The 20,116-nt window shown below is 41.1% G+C and overlaps 1 protein-coding gene across 1 annotated transcript; it reads left to right on the forward strand.

Moving 5' to 3' along the window:
• Positions 1-132: 132 nt before the first annotated feature.
• Positions 133-1,924, forward strand: LOC129115552 (uncharacterized). The gene is made up of 5 exons (XM_054626959.1): positions 133-432; positions 550-679; positions 847-880; positions 1,402-1,457; positions 1,552-1,924. Exons 1-5 carry the CDS (start codon positions 142-144, stop codon positions 1,854-1,856), a joined length of 816 nt encoding a protein of 271 aa, XP_054482934.1. The 5' UTR covers positions 133-141; the 3' UTR covers positions 1,857-1,924.
• Positions 1,925-20,116: the final 18,192 nt, after the last annotated feature.

Consider the following 20,116-nt stretch of genomic DNA (forward strand, 5'->3'; position numbering starts at 1 on the left):
CTATGATAAGTATTTTCCATATTTAATCAAAATCCTCTGGTATCTGTCACAGTTTCAGATCCTGTGATAAAGGTGGCAGAGCTTTTGTCCACAATTAGACACAAGACTATCGACTTAAAGAAGCCAGCGGGAGCAAAGTGGATGATTGGAAACCTGGACGACACCATTTACAGTGGGAAGGAGAACGTGGTGAATGGGTGGAACAAATTTTACCTTCAAGATAAAGTGAGCATGCAGGTTGTGGGTAAGGTGGAGGGGACCTCATGCCCGTGTGGCCAGCTCGTCCTGATGACCTGTGAGGACAAAAAGGTGTATGCCTACGATGGAGAGGAGCTGCATTTGGTGGCTTCAAGCCTGAAGCAGCTGATTGAAGAGGGAATAGAGTATCCATCAGACAAGACCTACTACAAAGGGGAGGCATTAAAGCACATGGTGAGAAGTTACATTGAATTTGCCATTAACAAGCAGGGCTTTGTGATGGTGGACCCTGATGATTAATCCCCTTTGTGTACTGACAATGTTTGTTTTATATTCTTTTCCATATTGTAGACCGACGAGGACTGGGAAAAAGTGAGGAAGGGTCCCGTGGGGAAACGATTGGACGAAGAGCACCGTAAACTGGTGAAAGCAAGGGAGTCCAAATTCCTGGAGAATCTCAAATTCATCAGACAATGCAGAGGTTGGTATTTTTGTTTTGTCTATTGTCTTATGATAAAATAATAAAAATCTATGATAATAATATAACAATATCCTATTGTAGTATTACTTTCAGTACTCGAGTAAAGGTTTTGAGTGTCTTAACACCACAACTGTTAACAATACACATTTTCTTTCCTATGTGACAAGAGAGAAAGATGGCGAATCTTCCAGGGGGCTGCAAGTAAGAACCAGTTTTCTGTTTTGTTAAGGGTCATTTAAATGGGCAATTACAAAGGTGTAAAAAGACACATGTCAAAATTCCTCCTGTAGAAAAAACCTTTGACTCCAATATGTCAACAAAATGAAACAATCATTTCAAACCTGGTTTTAGCTGGTCTGGAAATGTAGGCAAATTTGAACATATTTGATAAAATAATGACTTATTACTATATTTGAACATACAATTGCAAAAAAAAAAAAAAAAAAAGAATTGTCCCAATATAAGTTATCAACTGGGCAAGTGTCATGGTGATATCGATAAGTTATGTTTTTTTTTACCTTTTCCACCTATTCCCCTTAATAGCAACATAGTTACAGGAGCGCTAGAGTCGCCATAAGAATAAATAATAATGTGAAAATTGGGGTTTAGATTTAAGTCACTATTTTGCCACTTTTTTTTGTATATTTTGTCCTAAGGTACCACAACATATTCTTCTTATATATGGTCCAGTAATCACTGCTGCTCACTTTTCTGCCTTTCAGATCAGCAGGTCAGCAGCTGGATATGCCTACTAACGAGCTAATCAAAAAACTTCAAGGTAAACTACACACACCTTTGCCTCGCACATTGTACAACCTTGCTATGATAAGTATTTTCCATATTTAATCAAAATCCTCTGGTATCTGTCACAGTTTCAGATCCTGTGATAAAGGTGGCAGAGCTTTTGTCCACAATTAGACACAAGACTATCGACTTAAAGAAGCCGGCGGGAGCAAAGTGGATGATTGGAAACCTGGACGACACCATTTACAGTGGGAAGGAGAACGTGGTGAATGGGTGGAACAAATTTTACCTTCCAGATAAAGTGAGCATGCAGGTTGTGGGTAAGGTGGAGGGGACCTCATGCCCGTGTGGCCAGCTCGTCCTGATGACCTGTGAGGAAAAGAGGTGTATGCCTACGATGGAGAGGAGCTGCATTTGGTGGCTTCAAGCCTGAAGCAGCTGATTGAAGAGGGAATAGAGTATCCATCAGACAAGACCTACTACAAAGGGGAGGCATTAAAGCACATGGTGAGAAGTTACATTGAATTTGCCATTAACAAGCAGGGCTTTGTGATGGTGGACCCTGATGATTAATCCCCTTTGTGTACTGACAATGTTTGTTTTATATTCTTTTCCATATTGTAGACCGACGAGGACTGGGAAAAAGTGAGGAAGGGTCCCGTGGGGAAACGATTGACGAAGAGCACCGTAAACTGGTGAAAGCAAGGGAGTCCAAATTCCTGGAGAATCTCAAATTCATCAGACAATGCAGAGGTTGGTATTTTTGTTTTGTCTATTGTCTTATGATAAAATAATAAAAATCTATGATAATAATATAACAATATCCTATTGTAGTATTACTTTCAGTACTTGAGTAAAGGTTTTGAGTGTCTTAACACCACAACTGTTAACAATACACATTTTTTTTCCTATGTGACAAGAGAGAAAGATGGCGAATCTTCCAGGGGCTGCAAGTAAGAACCAGTTTTCTGTTTTGTTAAGGGTCATTTAAATGGGCAATTACAAAGGTGTAAAAAGACACATGTCAAAATTCCTCCTGTAGAAAAAACCTTTGACTCCAATATGTCAACAAAATGAAACAATCATTTCAAACCTGGTTTTAGCTGGTCTGGAAATGTAGGCAAATTTGAACATATTTGATAAAATAATGACTTATTACTATATTTGAACATACAATTGCAGAAAAAAAAAAAAGAATTGTCCCAATATAAGTTATCAACTGGGCAAGTGTCATGGTGATATCGATAAGTTATGTTTTTTTTTTTTACCTTTTCCACCTATTCCCCTTAATAGCAACATAGTTACAGGAGCGCTAGAGTCGCCATAAGAATAAATAATAATGTGAAAATTGGGGTTTAGATTTAAGTCACTATTTTGCCACTTTTTTTTGTATATTTTGTCCTAAGGTTCCACAACATATTCTTCTTATATATGGTCCAGTAATCACTGCTGCTCACTTTTCTTCCTTTCAGATCAGCAGGTCAGCAGCTGGATATGCCTTCCTTTCGAGCTAATCAAAAAACTTCAAGGTAAACTACACACACCTTTGCCTCGCACATTGCTAGGTGTTTTTCAACTCTTGCCCAACTTGAAATGGCCTGGTACATGAACCCCAAAGGACGCACGGGACAACTCTTTCCAACACAGCTCAATTTTTATTTTATTTTTCCTTATTTGTTTCTTGTTGATGAGTGGTTGGTCTATCAGGTTGAAAACCTTCAAAACACAAAAAGCATAAGTTATCCAAACATGCAAATAAATTTTAAACAATTCTCAGTACCAAGTACCAAGGCTTACAACAGGTGGAATTTCTGAAACAATCCCAACTAATGACTAATATATAATATAATATAGACTGTTGAAATGCAAACAGTATGCAGCATTGGTGTTTTTAAGGAAAGCTCATCAAACATTAACCTAAGTTGAACAATCAACAAAATACACTCAACCAAAAAGCCAAACTCATATGCATGCAGCAAACTGATATGCATGCTGTCTGTATAAATGATTACTAAATAATCATCACAATAAAAAGTCTTGTTACCGTACCAGTGGCTCCTTTGGTTGTACCACGAGTTGAATCCTTTGTTTGTTGCTCTCTCTGCTGATATGTTTGCTGAGAGACCTTCCATTCACAGGTGTTCCAACTTAAAAGGGTAATGAGCAGCCTGCACTGGCCTGCCGGTGGTGCATTGTGGGACTTGTAGTTTTTAAGGCAAAGTCATGTGAGCTGATATGAGCTGAAATGAATCTTTACCTCAACACCTCCCACTTGAGCTCCTGGTTTTTTAAATCCAGGGAGGTCACACCAGTCTTTCCCCCTGGTTGTTCTTCAATAGGTAGTAGGATTACTAGGCGTCTGACATCCCTATGCAGAATTGTCGCAGGGATTTTTGTTAAGAGCCTCTTGGTTCCTTTCTTGTTTGTTTTTGTGATCTCTCCTTTGTTTGGCTTTGTGACTGGGACGGGGTAGCTGGGAAAGGTTCTCACATGTACATCCCTTACGATGCCTTTCCTATCAGCGTTGACACTGACCACTCTAGCCAACTTGTATTGACCTCTCAGGACATTTTGGTCAGCCAGCCATACCAAATCTCCTACTGCAACATTTCTCTCCTTGGTGTGCCACTTGTTTCTTATAAACAGATTAGGACCAGCCAACTGGCACCACTTCTTCCAGAATTTGCTGACCTCTCCTTGAATACTTTGAAGTCTTTTGTATGGGTAGCCGTCAAACTTGAAGTCTCCTGGGTCACCCTTTGGACTGGCCCGTCCTAGCAACAGAGAATTGGGGGTGATATACTCCACACATTCTTCCCTGCTTTGAGTTCTGGCATCGATGGGTCTCTCATTTGCGAGGTTGGCTGCCATGAAGAGAAATGTTTGGAATTCCCCCCAGGTGAAACCTCCATCTCCACCAAGATTGCTCAAGGCCCGCTTCACGATCTTGACAGCTGCCTCAGCTGCCCCATTCCTATGGGGAGAGTCTGCAGGGTGGATCCGCCAGGACCACTCCGTTCCATGCTTGGCAGCGTTTTCTTCAAGCTCAGACTTGTTCAGTTGGTCCAGAAATTTGTGAAGCTGCTCCAGAGCAGGCTTGGCCCCAACAAAGTTAGTGCCAGGGTCTGACCACAGTTTCCTGGGGTAACCCCTCAATGAAGTGAACCTCTGGTAAGCCAGCAGGAATCCTTCCGATGACTGGTCACTCACCACATCAGTGTGTATGGCTCTGGAGGCCATGCAACATAACACAATTCCCCACACTTTAAGTCTGACTCTTTTCTTTACTTCATCCCTCACTTCATAAGGGCCGAACAGGTCCATGGTTGTGAATTCAAATGGTGCAGCTGTGCCTGTTCGCTCTGGTGGAAGTTCACTCATGATTTGTTGACACTGCCTTGCCTTGTTTCTCCTGCAGACCACACAGCTGTCTACTATTTTCTTGGCATGTCTTCTGCCTTTTATCACCCAGGCTTTTTTCCTCGTTCTGAGAAGGGTCCCCGCCACTCCCTCATGGTTTGAGTTGTGGGCTTCTTGCGTCAACAATGTAGACACCCATGCTTCATATGGTAAAACTGGCACTGCAGTCTTGTCGTCATCAAACATCTGAATCCTACCTCCACAAACCAGAAGTCCAGAGTCCAAGTCTTTGTACACTGCCAATCTGCTTAGCATTGTGTCTGGAAAAGTTACACCTTCCTGAGCTGCGAGAAAGAGGTCTCTGAGTGCATCCTCACGTTCTTCCACAGTCAGCACAGCTCCCTTGGTTTTTTCCTTGAGTGACATTGCCTCCCACTTTGACTGACCTCTGGGCTGGCCCTTCTTCTCCAGCCACTTATGTGCAGCTCGCCACACCCAGCCGATGACCTTGACCAGTTTGGACAAGCTACTGAACTTCCTTACTTCCACAAGATTTTTGATTACCCAGCCAGCAGGTTTCCTTCTTGGAAGAGGAGGACTTGGGTGCGGTTTTGATGCAGTTTTTACCTCTTGAATTTCACTTTTTTGGCTCTCCTGCAGGTTTTCTTTTTTCTGGCCCATTTTTGCTTGAGCTCTTGTCAATACAGCTGTGAATGCCTTCCTCTGGAGTTTGTTTACACTCTCCCTGGCATCAGCTGCAACCTCTCCAGCAGACTTTTTAGGCCACTCCTCTACTGGCCACTTCAGGAAGTCCGGTCCATTCTGCCATGTGGAATTCTCCTTTAGATCTTCAGGAGTGCCGCCTCTTGTAATGATGTCAGCAATGTTCAGATCTCCTGGTATCCACCACCAGTCTTGCACTGGTCCAGCCTTCTGGATCTCGCCCACTCTATTTGCGAAGAAGGTCTGGTAACCATAGCTTTCTCTTTGAATGGCCCCCAGGACTGTTTGACTGTCAACTAGATGGAACCATCTCTCAATCTCCATTCTTCCATGCTTTTCAACATATTTCCTGATCCTGGCTGCAAAGACAGCTCCACAGATCTCAGCTTTGACTGCTTCTCCCTTTTGATCCAGTGGTGTAAGCTTTGCTTTCGATTCAACAAATCGGACTTCAATTCCTTGACTTGTCTCCCACCTCAAATACATCACAGCTCCATAGGTTTTCTCACTTCCGTCTGAGAATGTGATCCCCCATGGTTTACCTGTCCAGTCAGCTGGTGTGAGGCTCCTTTGGAATCTATTCTGTCCAAGCTGCACATACTCTTCAAACAGCTGAATGGCTTCTTCTCTGAGGCCTTCTGAGAGAGGTTTATCCCAGGTTTTGTGAGTCAGCTTACCTCCTCCACCTTCCTGGAACGCTTTCCTGACAAGGATTGCCCCTTTCTGTTTGGCCGGTGTAACTAAGCCAACTGGATTGTACAGTCCAGCTACTTGGCTTAGGAGTCCCCTCCTAGTCAGCGGGTTAGGCGTCTCAGGTCTCACCTCCTGTTTGAGAAGATCCTTGCCACCTCTCATCTTCTTTTTCCTTTTGGAAAAGTTAATTGATGTCATCATGTAGAGTTTATCTTCCTCCACTTGGTACCCAATGCCCAGGGCTTTGTTGTCTTCATCTTTCATTTGGTTTGGAAGAATAAAGGTTTTACTTTGTGGCTCTTCCTTTTCCAGTACTTCTGCTTCAGTGCCTCGCCTCCCAGTTTGCCCTGACCGGACCCAAGGTTTGAGAAAGAATCCTCCAGCTCTCAAGATCTCCTCAACTCCTGCTGTGATTTTGTCCAGCTTCTGCAGGTCATTGTGGGAAGTTAAGAGGTCATCCACATAACTGTCCTCTTCAAGGACTCGCCGTTCTTCCTCGAAGTTAGCAAACATGGGTAGACTTGCTGTTAACCGCATAGCCAACTGTGCAATGCAGCCGGCTGGTTTGTCCCCAATGTTGACTCTTGTGATGGCATATTCACCTATCTCTTCATCTGGACTGTCCCTCCAAAGGAATCTGTGCAGATGCATCTCACGCTCCTCTAACCATACTGAGTTGTACATTTTCTTGATGTCCCCTAAAGCTGCATGCACACCCCTTCTGAACCTCAGCAGTACAGCTCTGATAGGGTTGAGAACATCTGGTCCCTTTAGAAGAAGATCGTTCATGCTTACACCTTTGAATTTCTGACTGCTATTCCATACAATTCTCACTGGAGTTGTCACTGAATGAGGGTTTGGCACCACCAGATGGCTTACGTACCACACTGGCCCTTTCCACTTGTTCATGCTTTCTTCAGTGAGTTTTATGGCTGCCCCTCGTTCAACCATCTCATGGATTTGGGTTGCATATGCATCCTGCCACTCTGGTTCCCTCTTCAGTTGCCTTTCGGTCCTCAAGAACGTGGCCTGCACTGCAGCTTTGTTGTTGGGGAGAGAGGTGGGATCTACAGTCCATGGATATCTTGCATCCCAGTGTGGAGATGTTGTGTGAGCATCCTCTCTGATGTAGGTGAGGCCTCCTTTTATGCTATTAAGCTCCCTCTCCTCTGCCAAGGTCATTTCTTTTCCTCCTGGTTGGCAGTGTCCGCATCGACATCCTCCACATCTTGGTTCACATGCAGCTCCGATGCTTTCCCACCTCCACCACTCCAGGAAGTCACAGTTACTAGCAGCTGTAAACTTGGCCTGAGCCACATCCTCCTGTTGTAACTGGGCTGCCTCAGTTGTTGAACTCCTGAGGATTTCCTCATACTTGACAGCAGCTGTCCTCATGGAGCGAGCAAAGTGTGTTTTGGACTCGTGTGCTGCCACTTCTACTTCCTCAAACAAGTCAGGGTGTGCTCCGCCCACTGTCTTACCCAATGGACTTTCCCACAAGACAAGATCTCCTAAAACTCTCACCCTCTGCGGAGCGAGTCTTCCCTCTCGGTGGCTAATGAGGAGTTCAACTTCTTCTGGCCTTCTCAATTCCTCAAGCTCGACCTCTGGGAAGAATTTCTGCAACTTCTCAGGTTCAATTACTTTGTGCACTTTGGCAATTTCATCCAAGCCGTAGCAGACAAGTTCATGTGCCCTCTCTGTTCCTTGAGAAGTTTTGACTCTGACTTTGAGGAAATATCTCTCAGTGTTCACCTTCATGGTCATTCCACCAACCCCGTGCACAACTAAGGTTATTTTCTCACTTTGTAACTTCAGCCTGTCAGCAGCCTTATGGGTAATGTAGTTTGTGTCAGATGCAAGGTCAACTAGAGTCCCAATCTTCTGCCCTGCATTTGCAGTGACCTCCATCAGCATCATGATGACAGGAAGTTCAGACAGCCCCTTTTTCTCTAAAAGCTCTGACTGGTCTTTAGCATTGTTTGTAACTGCAGTTTTGTTGGTGAAAGCCTTTTTGCACCGTTCTGCTAGTTCTGGGGAAAGTTCAGACAAGAACTCCTCTTGTTCTTCCGTTAGCTTGCTTTTACCTCTGCTGCCTTTTCCACTCTTTTCCTCCTCACCCCTTTTTAGTTCTCCTTTTGGGCAGAGAAAGTAATGGTGGTCTGGGGTGCCTCCTCCCTTTTTACAGTCTTTATTTCTGCATAGGAAGGTACCTCTGCAATATCCATCGTCATCATGGCATCCAAGACATTTTATGCACGCTCCCAGCTTTTTTAAGACAGATTTCTTTTCAGGTAGCTTCAGCCCTTTGAACTTCCTACAGAAGAAGATTTTGTTATTGTGTCCACTATCACCACACACACCACACACATCCTCCAGCTCGCCTTTCTTTGTGGTTCTTGTTGAAGCATATTTCCGCTCATATTTCTTTTCTGGACGGTCTGATTTCTCCATGTTCTCCACAATCCTTAGCTGTTCAAGCCTCTCTAGGATTTCTTCCTGGTTTTTTAGGAATTTTAAGAGCATGTCAAAGTGGTTGTCTGAAGTGACATCATTTGCAGGGTTGACCATAAACATTAGCCAGTCTCTTTTTATAAAGTCAGGTAACTTACTCTCAATAGACTTAATTACCAGTGGGTTCTTTATGGCTCCAGAGTTTCCCAGCTCTGTGAGATCTGTTAGGGCCCTTTCCACAGACTGTATGAGGTCAATGACTTTCCTTGGCTGGTTCCCCCTCACATGTGGCATCATTTCCAGCTCCTCAAAGATTTCTATGGCAATGGTTGACTTGTTGCCATACCTGTTCTCCAGGACTCTGAATATATCCTCAGCAGTGTTGTAGGTTGAAAGTCTGAGGTCCTTTGAAATCTTGGCCTCCACACTATCCAGGAGCTGAATTTTCTTGACTTCAGGTGATCCAGTTGGCTCTCCTTGCCGTTGTAGGCTCTCCCAGTCTTTTCTCCATCTGTGATATTGTCTTTTGCAGCCATTGAAGATGGGCAGAGTGGTTGGCTTGATCTTCATGATTGGTGTTGCTGGTGTGGGCAGTGTTCTCCCCCTCCCACCTCCTGAAGCTTCTGTGGCTAGCGTTTGTTCTGCAATTCTCCGTGCAGTGACGAATTCAGCTTTTCTATGTCCAAGCCTGTTGCTAGCTGTTCCCAGATCCTTGACTCTGTTATCTAGCTCATCCTTTGATAATGCAGGGATCCATCGCTCCCAAGCTGACATCACTGGCATGAGCTCCTTTATCCGCTTCTCTAAGAGGGTCAGGTGCACTTCATAGCACTCCATATTAGTACTTTCAACAACAACATCTCTTGCTTGATCACAGGCATTTTCTGCTTCTAAGATTGCCATTTTGAGTTCATTGTTGCCATACCTTGACCACAGGTTCGTCTGGACAGTATCTTTTACTTCTCCAAATTTAGTTTCAGCTTCATTTTCTGTCCTCTCAATGTCGCCCTCTTGCTGCTTTTCAAGCATTACTACTTCTTCCTCCTCTGGCTTTTCAATCTCAGCCAGAAGTCCAATCCTGTAGTCATCATTGGCATCAAGCAGTTTTCTAAACCAGTCTGATAGTTTAGTGAACTCCTCCTTTAGCTCTGCTTCAAGCATGCTGCTTACCCCTCTGGAAATGAAGTTGGCCTGTCTGGTGAAGCTGCTTTTTGCAGTGGTCCTCTCTCTTTTGAGCTGCTTGACCGTCTTCCCCAGCGCGTCTTCTGCCATCTTGATTTCCTCTGCGTCAACAGCTTGTCTCTGGATGTCTGAAGCCGTTTATCCTCAGTCCAGGCTGCTTCGCATGGTTTTCAACTGTCAAGTTCCTAGGTGTTTTTCAACTCTTGCCCAACTTGAAATGGCCTGGTACATGAACCCCAAAGGACGCACGGGACAACTCTTTCCAACACAGCTCAATTTTTATTTTATTTTTCCTTATTTGTTTCTTGTTGATGAGTGGTTGGTCTATCAGGTTGAAAACCTTCAAAACACAAAAAGCACAAGTTATCCAAACATGCAAATAAATTTTAAACAATTCTCAGTACCAAGTACCAAGGCTTACAACAGGTGGAATTTCTGAAACAATCCCAACTAATGACTAATATATAATATAATATAGACTGTTGAAATGCAAACAGTATGCAGCATTGGTGTTTTTAAGGAAAGCTCATCAAACATTAACCTAAGTTGAACAATCAACAAAATACACTCAACCAAAAGCCAAACTCATATGCATGCAGCAAACTGATATGCATGCTGTCTGTATAAATGATTACTAAATAATCATCACAATAAAAAGTCTTGTTACCGTACCAGTGGCTCCTTTGGTTGTACCACGAGTTGAATCCTTTGTTTGTTGCTCTCTCTGCTGATATGTTTGCTGAGAGACCTTCCATTCACAGGTGTTCCAACTTAAAAGGGTAATGAGCAGCCTGCACTGGCCTGCCGGTGGTGCATTGTGGGACTTGTAGTTTTTAAGGCAAAGTCATGTGAGCTGCTATGAGCTGAAATGAATCTTTACCTCAACAGTTTTAGATGCTGTGATAAAGGTGCCAGAGCTTTTGTCCACAATTAGACACAAGACTATCGACTTAAAGAAGCCGGCGGGAGCAAAGTGGATGATCGGAAACCTGGACGACACCATTTACAGTGGGAAGGAGAACGTGGTGAATGGGTGGAACAAATTTTACCTTCCAGATAAAGTGAGCATGCAGGTTGGGTAAGGTGGAGGGGACCTCATGCCCGTGTGACCAGCTCGTCCTGATGACCTGTGAGGAAGAAGAGGTGTATGCCTACGATGGAGAGGAGCTGCATTTGGTGGCTTCAAGCCTGAAGCAGCTGATTGAAGAGGGAATAAAGTATCCATCAGACAAGACCTACTACAAAGGGGAGGCATTAAAGCACATGGTGAGAAGTTACATTGAATTTGCCATTAACAAGCAGGGCTTTGTGATGGTGGACCCTGATGATTAATCCCCTTTGTGTACTGACAATGTTTGTTTTATATTCTTTTCCATATTGTAGACCGACGAGGACTGGGAAAAAGTGAGGAAGGGTCCCGTGGGGAAACGATTGACGAAGAGCACCGTAAACTGGTGAAAGCAAGGGAGTCCAAATTCATGGGGAATCTCAAATTCATCAGACAATGCAGAGGTTGGTATTTTTGTTTTGTCTATTGTCTTATGATAAAATAATAAAAATCTATGATAATAATATAACAATATCCTATTGTAGTATTACTTTCAGTACTCGAGTAAAGGTTTTGAGTGTCTTAACACCACAACTGTTAACAATACACATTTTTTTTCCTATGTGACAAGAGAGAAAGATGGCGAATCTTCCAGGGGGCTGCAAGTAAGAACCAGTTTTCTGTTTTGTTAAGGGTCATTTAAATGGGCAATTACAAAGGTGTAAAAAGACACATGTCAAAATTCCTCCTGTAGAAAAAACCTTTGACTCCAATATGTCAACAAAATGAAACAATCATTTCAAACCTGGTTTTAGCTGGTCTGGAAATGTAGGCAAATTTGAACATATTTGATAAAATAATGACTTATTACATATTTGAACATACAATTGCAGAAAAAAAAAAAAAAGAATTGTCCCAATATAAGTTATCAACTGGGCAAGTGTCATGGTGATATCGATAAGTTATGTTTTTTTTACCTTTTCCACCTATTCCCCTTAATAGCAACATAGTTACAGGAGCGCTAGAGTCGCCATAAGAATAAATAATAATGTGAAAATTGGGGTTTAGATTTAAGTCACTATTTTGCCACTTTTTTTTGTATATTTTGTCCTAAGGTTCCACAACATATTCTTCTTTATATGGTCCAGTAGTCACTGCTGTATCACTCTTTTCTGCCTTTCAGATCAGCAGGTCAGCAGCTGGATATGCCTACTAACGATAATCAAAAAACTTCAAGGTAAACTACACACACCTTTGCCTCGCACATTGTACAACCTTGCTATGATAAGTATTTTCCATATTTAATCAAAATCCTCTGGTATCTGTTGCAGTTTCGGATTGGTATTTTTGTCTTTGCTGCAGTTTAAAGATTAAGGTCATACTTAGTCTGCTCTGGATGTGTTGATATCCTACATCAATACATCAATACACTAATATGTGAAGCATCCAAAAAAAACTTTCTGCTGATGATGTTCTACTATTTTCAAGTAACCCTGAGGTCTCTATCACTAGAGTTGTTGATAACTTTGGCTAGTTATCAGGCTATAAAATCAACTCTTTCAAGTCAGAGTCTATGCCCCTTTGACCCTGAACACCTCTTGGACCTCATCCCGCTCTGCCCCTTTTTCATGATCACCCATGCAACACGTCACTGCCTGGATATCTGGTCACTTGTTCCACCATTTGTTAATATGTTCATTTCTGTTTCACACTCATATTTATTCTGTATTTAGCCATTTCATTTATTTATTTTCTCTTTCTACTCTCTCTTACTTCCAACACTTTCTCCAGGAGTCTGCAGCTGATCTAAACGTGATTGACTACTCCAGGTATCAATCAGGCGCACCTGTGGAAATTGGGGGTAGGTTAAAGAGAGGTTGTTGAATGTTTTACCTACACTGAGGAAAAACCTAAGCTGAAGACACTAACGTGGACTTTATGGCGTAGGTTGCTGTTGATATCGCTAAAAGTTGTGCCTGTGTATATATATACACAGGCACAACAGGCGCCTGGGCTTTCTGCCGGTTGCAAAGAACGTTTCTACGTCACCGAACCGCGAGTTGGACGTTCTGTGTGGCTCTGCAGAGGACCAGGAAGACAGCAACGCACCCGAGCAACTAACAGGCCTGCAACGTGTGTGTGCGTGCGTGCGTGCGTGCGTGCGTGCGTGCGTGCGTGCGTGTGTGTGTGTGTGTGTGAAATATATATAATATTAATCCGCTATAGTATACCTTATTCTGATTAATAACTGATTGATTTTGATTCATTTATTACTTTATGTTAGTTTCTTTCAGTCGCTTTTGAAAGTACTAATTTCCTTATTTCAAAGAGATCTAATGTGGATGACTCTTATTTTGGTTATTATCCTCATAAAGGGTCAATATAATTTGGAACAATTTAAACTTAAACAGTAAACTGTTATTTATTTTAAACAAAGGTTGTCTGTGGTCAATTATTTGAATAGAACCTGATTTAATTGTTAGTGCTGTTGCTCAGTGTAACAGTTTTTTTTTGTTCCTTACTCGGGTAAATAAATATTAACATAAACCGGTAAACCTGTTTGGTAGCTAACTTTTTATAAACACGAACCCAAACACCCCATCATTATGGCTGATATATAGTGTTGGGGTGCTACATATATAATTTGCACTATATAATTTATATATATACCTCTATACTCTATAACAGATATTCAGAGGTAAGCGTCTTTTGTCCTTTCTAGATAAAGTGATCCAATACATCTGTTTTAATATGATTTATAGAATAATGATTCAGGGGTTTATCAATGCAATTCAATCGTTTAAATATAATAAATATTATATATATATATTTGTTTATTGTGACACATTCTCTTGTGACATCTAATGCTTTTCCATTCTTACTGTAACAAATAAAAATATTTTTCTAAACCTTTGATTGGCAGGAAATGTTTATTCTGTTCGGGGAGGCTGAAATAAACACTGACAAACCACACAATATGAGGAAGTTGTGTTTAGACTGAATTCAGAGACGAGGTGATTACTCAGAAGAACATCACATGGAAGAGATTCATCTAGACGACACAAACAATAGATAAACAGGGATCAACAAACTCATTTACATGCTGAAAGAACCTTCATTTGGCAGACAAATCTACATAATTTAAATATTTCTAAAACAACAAAAACTTTGCACTTTTTATAAAGTGTTAGCCACTATGCTGAGTTACGGACATTAAACATGTCCAGTAAAGCAGAACTCAAAGTTTCTTTCTTAGTACTCTGATGGTTACATAAGTTGATACGACATGAGCAGGTTTTCCGTTTCTACTCTCAGTTCAGTTCAGCAAATTCTTGGCTGTTGTTAGGGAACACCACGCCTATAATCAACATCTATGCAAGAAAGCCTTTTTGCTATTCATATGTTTCTATGGGCACAGGTACATATTTAGAAAAAACAAGTTTGTCCAGTTGTGAACAAACCAGTATTATGACTTTCCAGTAAAACATTTAAACTTCTCTATGAATCCCTCCCCATTCTCTTTACGTCATGGAACAAAGTCATTACAACAACTGAAACTAAACAGTGTTCAGTTAGTTGAAGGTAAAAAAGTGAAAACTTGGGTGACTATTAAAAGAGTTTTTGATAATAATGGTGGCAGTTTTTACATTGTTGGAAAACATATGGTTGTTAGTTTACTAATCATAAAACAACTGGAAATATGATTTTAATTGAGTAATGTGTGTTGTAGTAATAGTGTTACTTTATCAATTACAGATGAGTGGCCTATTTTTTTAATATTGTGTTTTTAAGTTCAACCTTATTGTTGCATTATGCTTTTTAATCCTCTGAATAAATATGATTTTTCATCGTTTTAGAAAAGAAAGATATCTGAAAGGGGATCAAAGGAATGCTTTATTGCTCATCGAGAAAATGTTGGATCTCTATCAACCTTCAGATCATGCTACAGCTTTACTGGATGAGGTATATCTGATTCAGTACTGTTTTTTAAATGTACTAATTCTTTTGACCTAATGCCTCTCAAAATACAAAATGATATATCTTGGGATGTTTTTCGACTCCACAGTGTCTTCACAGCATCTTCTATTGCGGAAAAATCCACAATCCACCATTTTCACCAGAAATGATGTTGAGATATTAAATAAATTGAAGAACGTCTACCCTCGGCCTTTTGAACTCTCCTCCTCTAGGCTACCCAGGCGGGGTCCATTTTCATGTGTGCTAGACATGGTAGGATTATAGTTTGTCAAAAGATGATTCAATTCCTCTTCGTAAAGCTGCATATAATTGATACTTCATGTAGACATCGTAATATATTACAGTTTATAATTAAAGTAAACAAAGCATGACTCAGTAAATGATACAGCATTGATAAAATGCCTGATTGCTTGCAGATTGTCCACCTGATTGGACGAGAGAATGAAACCCAAATCATAGATGTCCTGCGAACGCTCATCAAAGGCCTGAAAACTGGTAAACCAAGGGATCTGGTCTCCTCCACCATCTGTGTCTCTCACAAAACAGGGATCGAAAATCCAGTCAAGTACTATGGAGTCTCCAATTCCGCTCCACATCCTAGGCGGATCATGTTTGCTGCATCCTGTCTTGGCAGCTGGGACAGTCATGTAGCTGGTGCAGTGATGACCTACCTTCTGAAGAAGGAAAATAAACGAAATTTTGATGGAACCATCGTACTTCCAAGGAATGTCAGGTGCCAGGCGTTTAACCTCTTTAAGGAAAATGAAAAGCCTCCTTGCAGATCATGTCATAATTTGTTTGGTTTGCCAACAAGTGACACTGAGAAGTCAGTCTATGGCAATTGTGCCGAAGTTGAAAGTTTGAGCAACTTGTTTAAAAATGTGGATGACGTCAAAGAGCAGGCACGACCAACATCTGAGATGTCCTCAGATCTGAAGAGGGCGAAGGTTGAATGGAAGCAGTGGACAGATCTCAGGAATTGGCTGATGCATAAGCGTTTCCCATGGGATCAAAATTTCTACCCCCTCAATGAGTTTGATCTCAAAAGGGGAAATGATTGAATAGATGATCACAACATGCATTGACGCTTAATCAGCCCAGAGCTGTCAATGTATATATTTTTTTTTTCAACGCTCCTTGTTAATGGTCAAGTTATTTACAAACAATAAAGATGTTAATTAATTTGTGGTTGTCAACTGTCTGAATGCAAAGCAGGTAGAAGATACAAAACTTCCTGTATTGATCATGTTATCCACAATAAAATCACAAAGATTGATTTGTTTTTGTTATTATTTATTATTCTTGTGAAGCATTACCCAACATTCTGCTGTCAAAATGTTACAGGCTCTGTAATTATATCAACAATATTAATAATATAATAATAATATGTATAATACTAATGATACGAATAATTCTAATAAAAATCATAATAATCATAATAATAATCATTATTATTAAGTTTCAAAAGAGAAAATCTACATTTTATGCTTTTGTTATATTTCACATAAATGTGTACAAACATTCAGGAAAGTTGGGTGGTTTAGGGTTAAAATATATAAACTCTGTTCCTGTTTTTAATTTAGTGACTAAATGTCAAGTGAATTATTTTAAAACAGATCCTTTGATTTCCTCATTAAATGTATGTGAAGCAAGCTTCTCAATTTAAACAGTACGCATGCGCAAACAGTCCTTGTTTTATATTAATAATATTAATAATAAAAAAGCCACTGGGTGTTAAAAATGTTCAAATATTCGGAAGCTTTCGATAAAAGTAAGCTTAATTGTGTAAAAATAATTTTAAATATAAAACGTCTGCGTCACATTTTCTGTTGCCTTCACAGACACGCTGAAATGTCTGAATTAACACACGTAGGATTATCCTCAGACATAACGTGGCACCTGGAAGTGAAAACACAACGAATAATGCTGCGATTTCCACAGATGTGGCCCATATGTGCAGTTGTGGAAATTGACAGTGATGCATGGGTTGGAAAGATGCATTTAAATGAATTGAGAGTGATGAAATGATAATGTATTGTTATTATAAATCATATCTTGTAAAAATGCTTGTTCAACAATATTTCATACCATATGTATATTTTCTTTTTGTATCCGTTATAGTATTGTGATTTCTAAAAATATTATATAGGTGGAGGCTTCAAATAAGCCCAGTGGGCTTTCTGCCTCTTCCTGCACTGTAATATCATTTATCACCTCTTCAAGAAGTGCTACCCTGAGCCTTCCTCTTAGCACTTATTGTATTCGTATTAGTTTGTTGCACTTATTGTATTCATATTAGTTTGTTGCACTTATTGTATTCATATTAGTTTGTTGCACTTATTGTATTCATATTAGTTTGTTGCACTTATTGTATTCGTATTAGTTTGTTGCACTTATTGTATTCATATTAGTTTGTTGCACTTATTGTATTCATATTAGTTTGTTACACTTATTGTATTCATATTAGTCTGTTGCACTTATTGTATTCATATTAGTCTGTTGCACTTATTGTATTCGTATTAGTTTGTTTCTGTACTTTTGCTCTGGTTTATGCTCTTAGATGCTTGTTTAAGAAGGGAGATGCACTTATGACTTCTGGTGACTAGTAGTTCTCTTGAATACCTATATTGAATATACTTATTGTAAGTCTCTTTGGATAAAAGCGTCTGCTAAATGACTGTAATGCAAAACAAACGCGCAATAAAGTCCCAAGTCCACAAAATGTGAGATGGGATCCATTGCGTTCCTGAATCACGTGGTACGGCCGGCTGGCGAGGCTTCGAGCGTCACCACATACGTCATCAACAAGCGCCTCGATACACGCGTCACAAAAGTCGACTCCTCCTGGATTACTTTCTCAGGCCGTTTCTCAATATGTGAACTTCTCTGTACTTGTGTCCTCGTGAACTTGTGAAACGTCATCTAGCGCGGCCCAAGTACTGTTCCAAAACACAAGTTCGCATCCAGCCAAGTACAGTCCAGATATCCGGAAGTGTCCTCGCTCCGAGGATGCATCGGAGGAGACTTGTGTGGACTTTGGCCGTTTCTCAATACCAAGTATGGTCAAGTATGGACTTGCAAACTTGCAAGTTCATACTTGGATAGTTCGACTCGGGAGTACAAACTCCCGAGGATGGGAGGACGCAGTACGGTCATTTTGCAATTGGAACAGCAGCGAACTTGATGACGTCACCAACTCAGCTCGTCGGTCCCGCTTACTCCGGTTATCTTCAGTCATATATATTGACAATAAAACGAAATATGATATAAAACACAACCCTGCCTTTTTTCGTTTTCATTTAGAAAATATAAAAATATTAATATGTATATGTTTTGTGTTACATCTGCAACCACAACCACAGAGACACCGGAGCCAGCGGCACATCTGGAGAGGCCTTGCCGAGATCAGGCTGCTGTCAGCGGGATGCATGAGCATCACCGCCCGGTCTCCTCTCTGGTCCTCTCATATCTCCGACAAACGTCGGCGCTTTTTCAAACAGGCTCTATCTTGATAAATTGACCGCATATTTTAAGTCTTAACAACTACATTCTCGCTTAAATAAAAATGTTAAAACTAAATTCCGTTACACAACAACAGCAGTATTTAGACAATGATATGATGACAGTTGTGAGCCGTCTCCGCTACTGTCGGCTCTTGTTTGCTGGTGAAATGCATTCTGGGATACTTGGCTGTCCAAAGTCCACACAAGTCTCCTCCGATGCATCCCCGATATAATGGGCGGAGCGAGGACACTTCCGGGTATCTGGACCGTACTTGGCTGGATGCGAACTTGTGTATTGGAACAGTACTTGGGCCGCGCTAGATGACGTTTCACAAGTTCACGAGGACACAAGTACAGAGAAGTTCACTTATTGAGAAACGGCCTTTGGACAGCCAAGTATCCCAGAATGCATTTCACCAGCAAACAAGAGCCGACAGTAGCGGAGACGGCTCACAACTGTCATCATATCCAGAGAGGAGATATATATATATATAGATAGATATGAGAGGACCAGAGAGGAGATATATATATATATATATATATACTATATAGAGATATGAGACCGGGCGGTGATGCTCATGCATCCCGCTGACAGCAGCCTGATCTCGGCTAGGCCTCTCCAGATGTGCCGCTGGCTCCGGTGTCTCTGTGGTTGTGGTTGCAGATGTAACACAAAACAATATACATATTAATATTTTAATATTTTCTAAATGAAAACGAAAAAAAGGTTGTGTTTTATATCATATTTCGTTTTTATTGTCAATATATATGACAGAAGATAACCGGAGTAGGCGGGACCGACGAGCTGAGTTGGTGACGTCGTGACGTTGGTGACGTCATCAAGTTCGCTGCTGTTCCAATTGCAAAATGACCGTACCAGAGAATGTCTAATATGAGGAGAACTGGCACTCGCGGGTTAGTTCCGGGTTTCCAGACTGGTTGCAGTAATAATCTTTGACCATGCGGGGCGCTCGTAGGCGAGTCCAGAATGAATGGGAGCCAACGGGGTTTTATCCTCAGAATCCACTTTTCTCACGATGTAATTTTTTGTCAAGTAATTTGAAAGTTGCTATCAAAGGGTGGGGCTAAAATAATAAACTCAGCTGAATATTGCATTTTTTAAGGTCACGTATCTGTTCTAAAAAGGTGTTCAAAAAATGCGATGACGTCACACTGTCAGAGGTACTGCTTTACGGCAGTTTCTGAATCACTTCGGCACTTCCTTTTATTAACATATAATAGTATAATATATATATATATATAATATAAATACAGTACGCAAAAATAACTTCGACGGAAAGTCCTCCTTAAGATAATGTTTCCGATGCGCTTCAGCTTCAGATGCCGTCAAGAGGGGTCTCTGGTCGTAATCAGTCGCAAGTCCGTCCCTGACCAATCAGCATTCATTAGCAGAATGCTAGCGTATACGGCCAACAACGGCCCAAACTGTAAGAAATCGAAAGGACATAAGTACTCACTCATTTGACTTTTGAACCATAATCTATATTGAACTTGCGGAATCTACAATAAAATTTGCGATATTTCAACGACAAGCAGGTGAAAGAGGCATAATTAGCCGTTTAGCCCGATAGACTCCCATTCAATCTGGACTCGCCCGCGATCACCCCCAGTGGATGTCTCATGGAACTACAACCAAAATCGGTACAATGGGGCGTATAGGGAGTGCCCAGGCTCTTCGTAGACGGGCTCTGACCGTACTGCGTCCTCCCATCCTCGGGAGTCTGTACTCCC

The sequence above is a fragment of the Anoplopoma fimbria genome, unplaced genomic scaffold, assembly GCF_027596085.1.
Source record: "Anoplopoma fimbria isolate UVic2021 breed Golden Eagle Sablefish unplaced genomic scaffold, Afim_UVic_2022 Un_contig_7563_pilon_pilon, whole genome shotgun sequence".
Lineage (NCBI taxonomy): Eukaryota > Metazoa > Chordata > Actinopteri > Perciformes > Anoplopomatidae > Anoplopoma > Anoplopoma fimbria.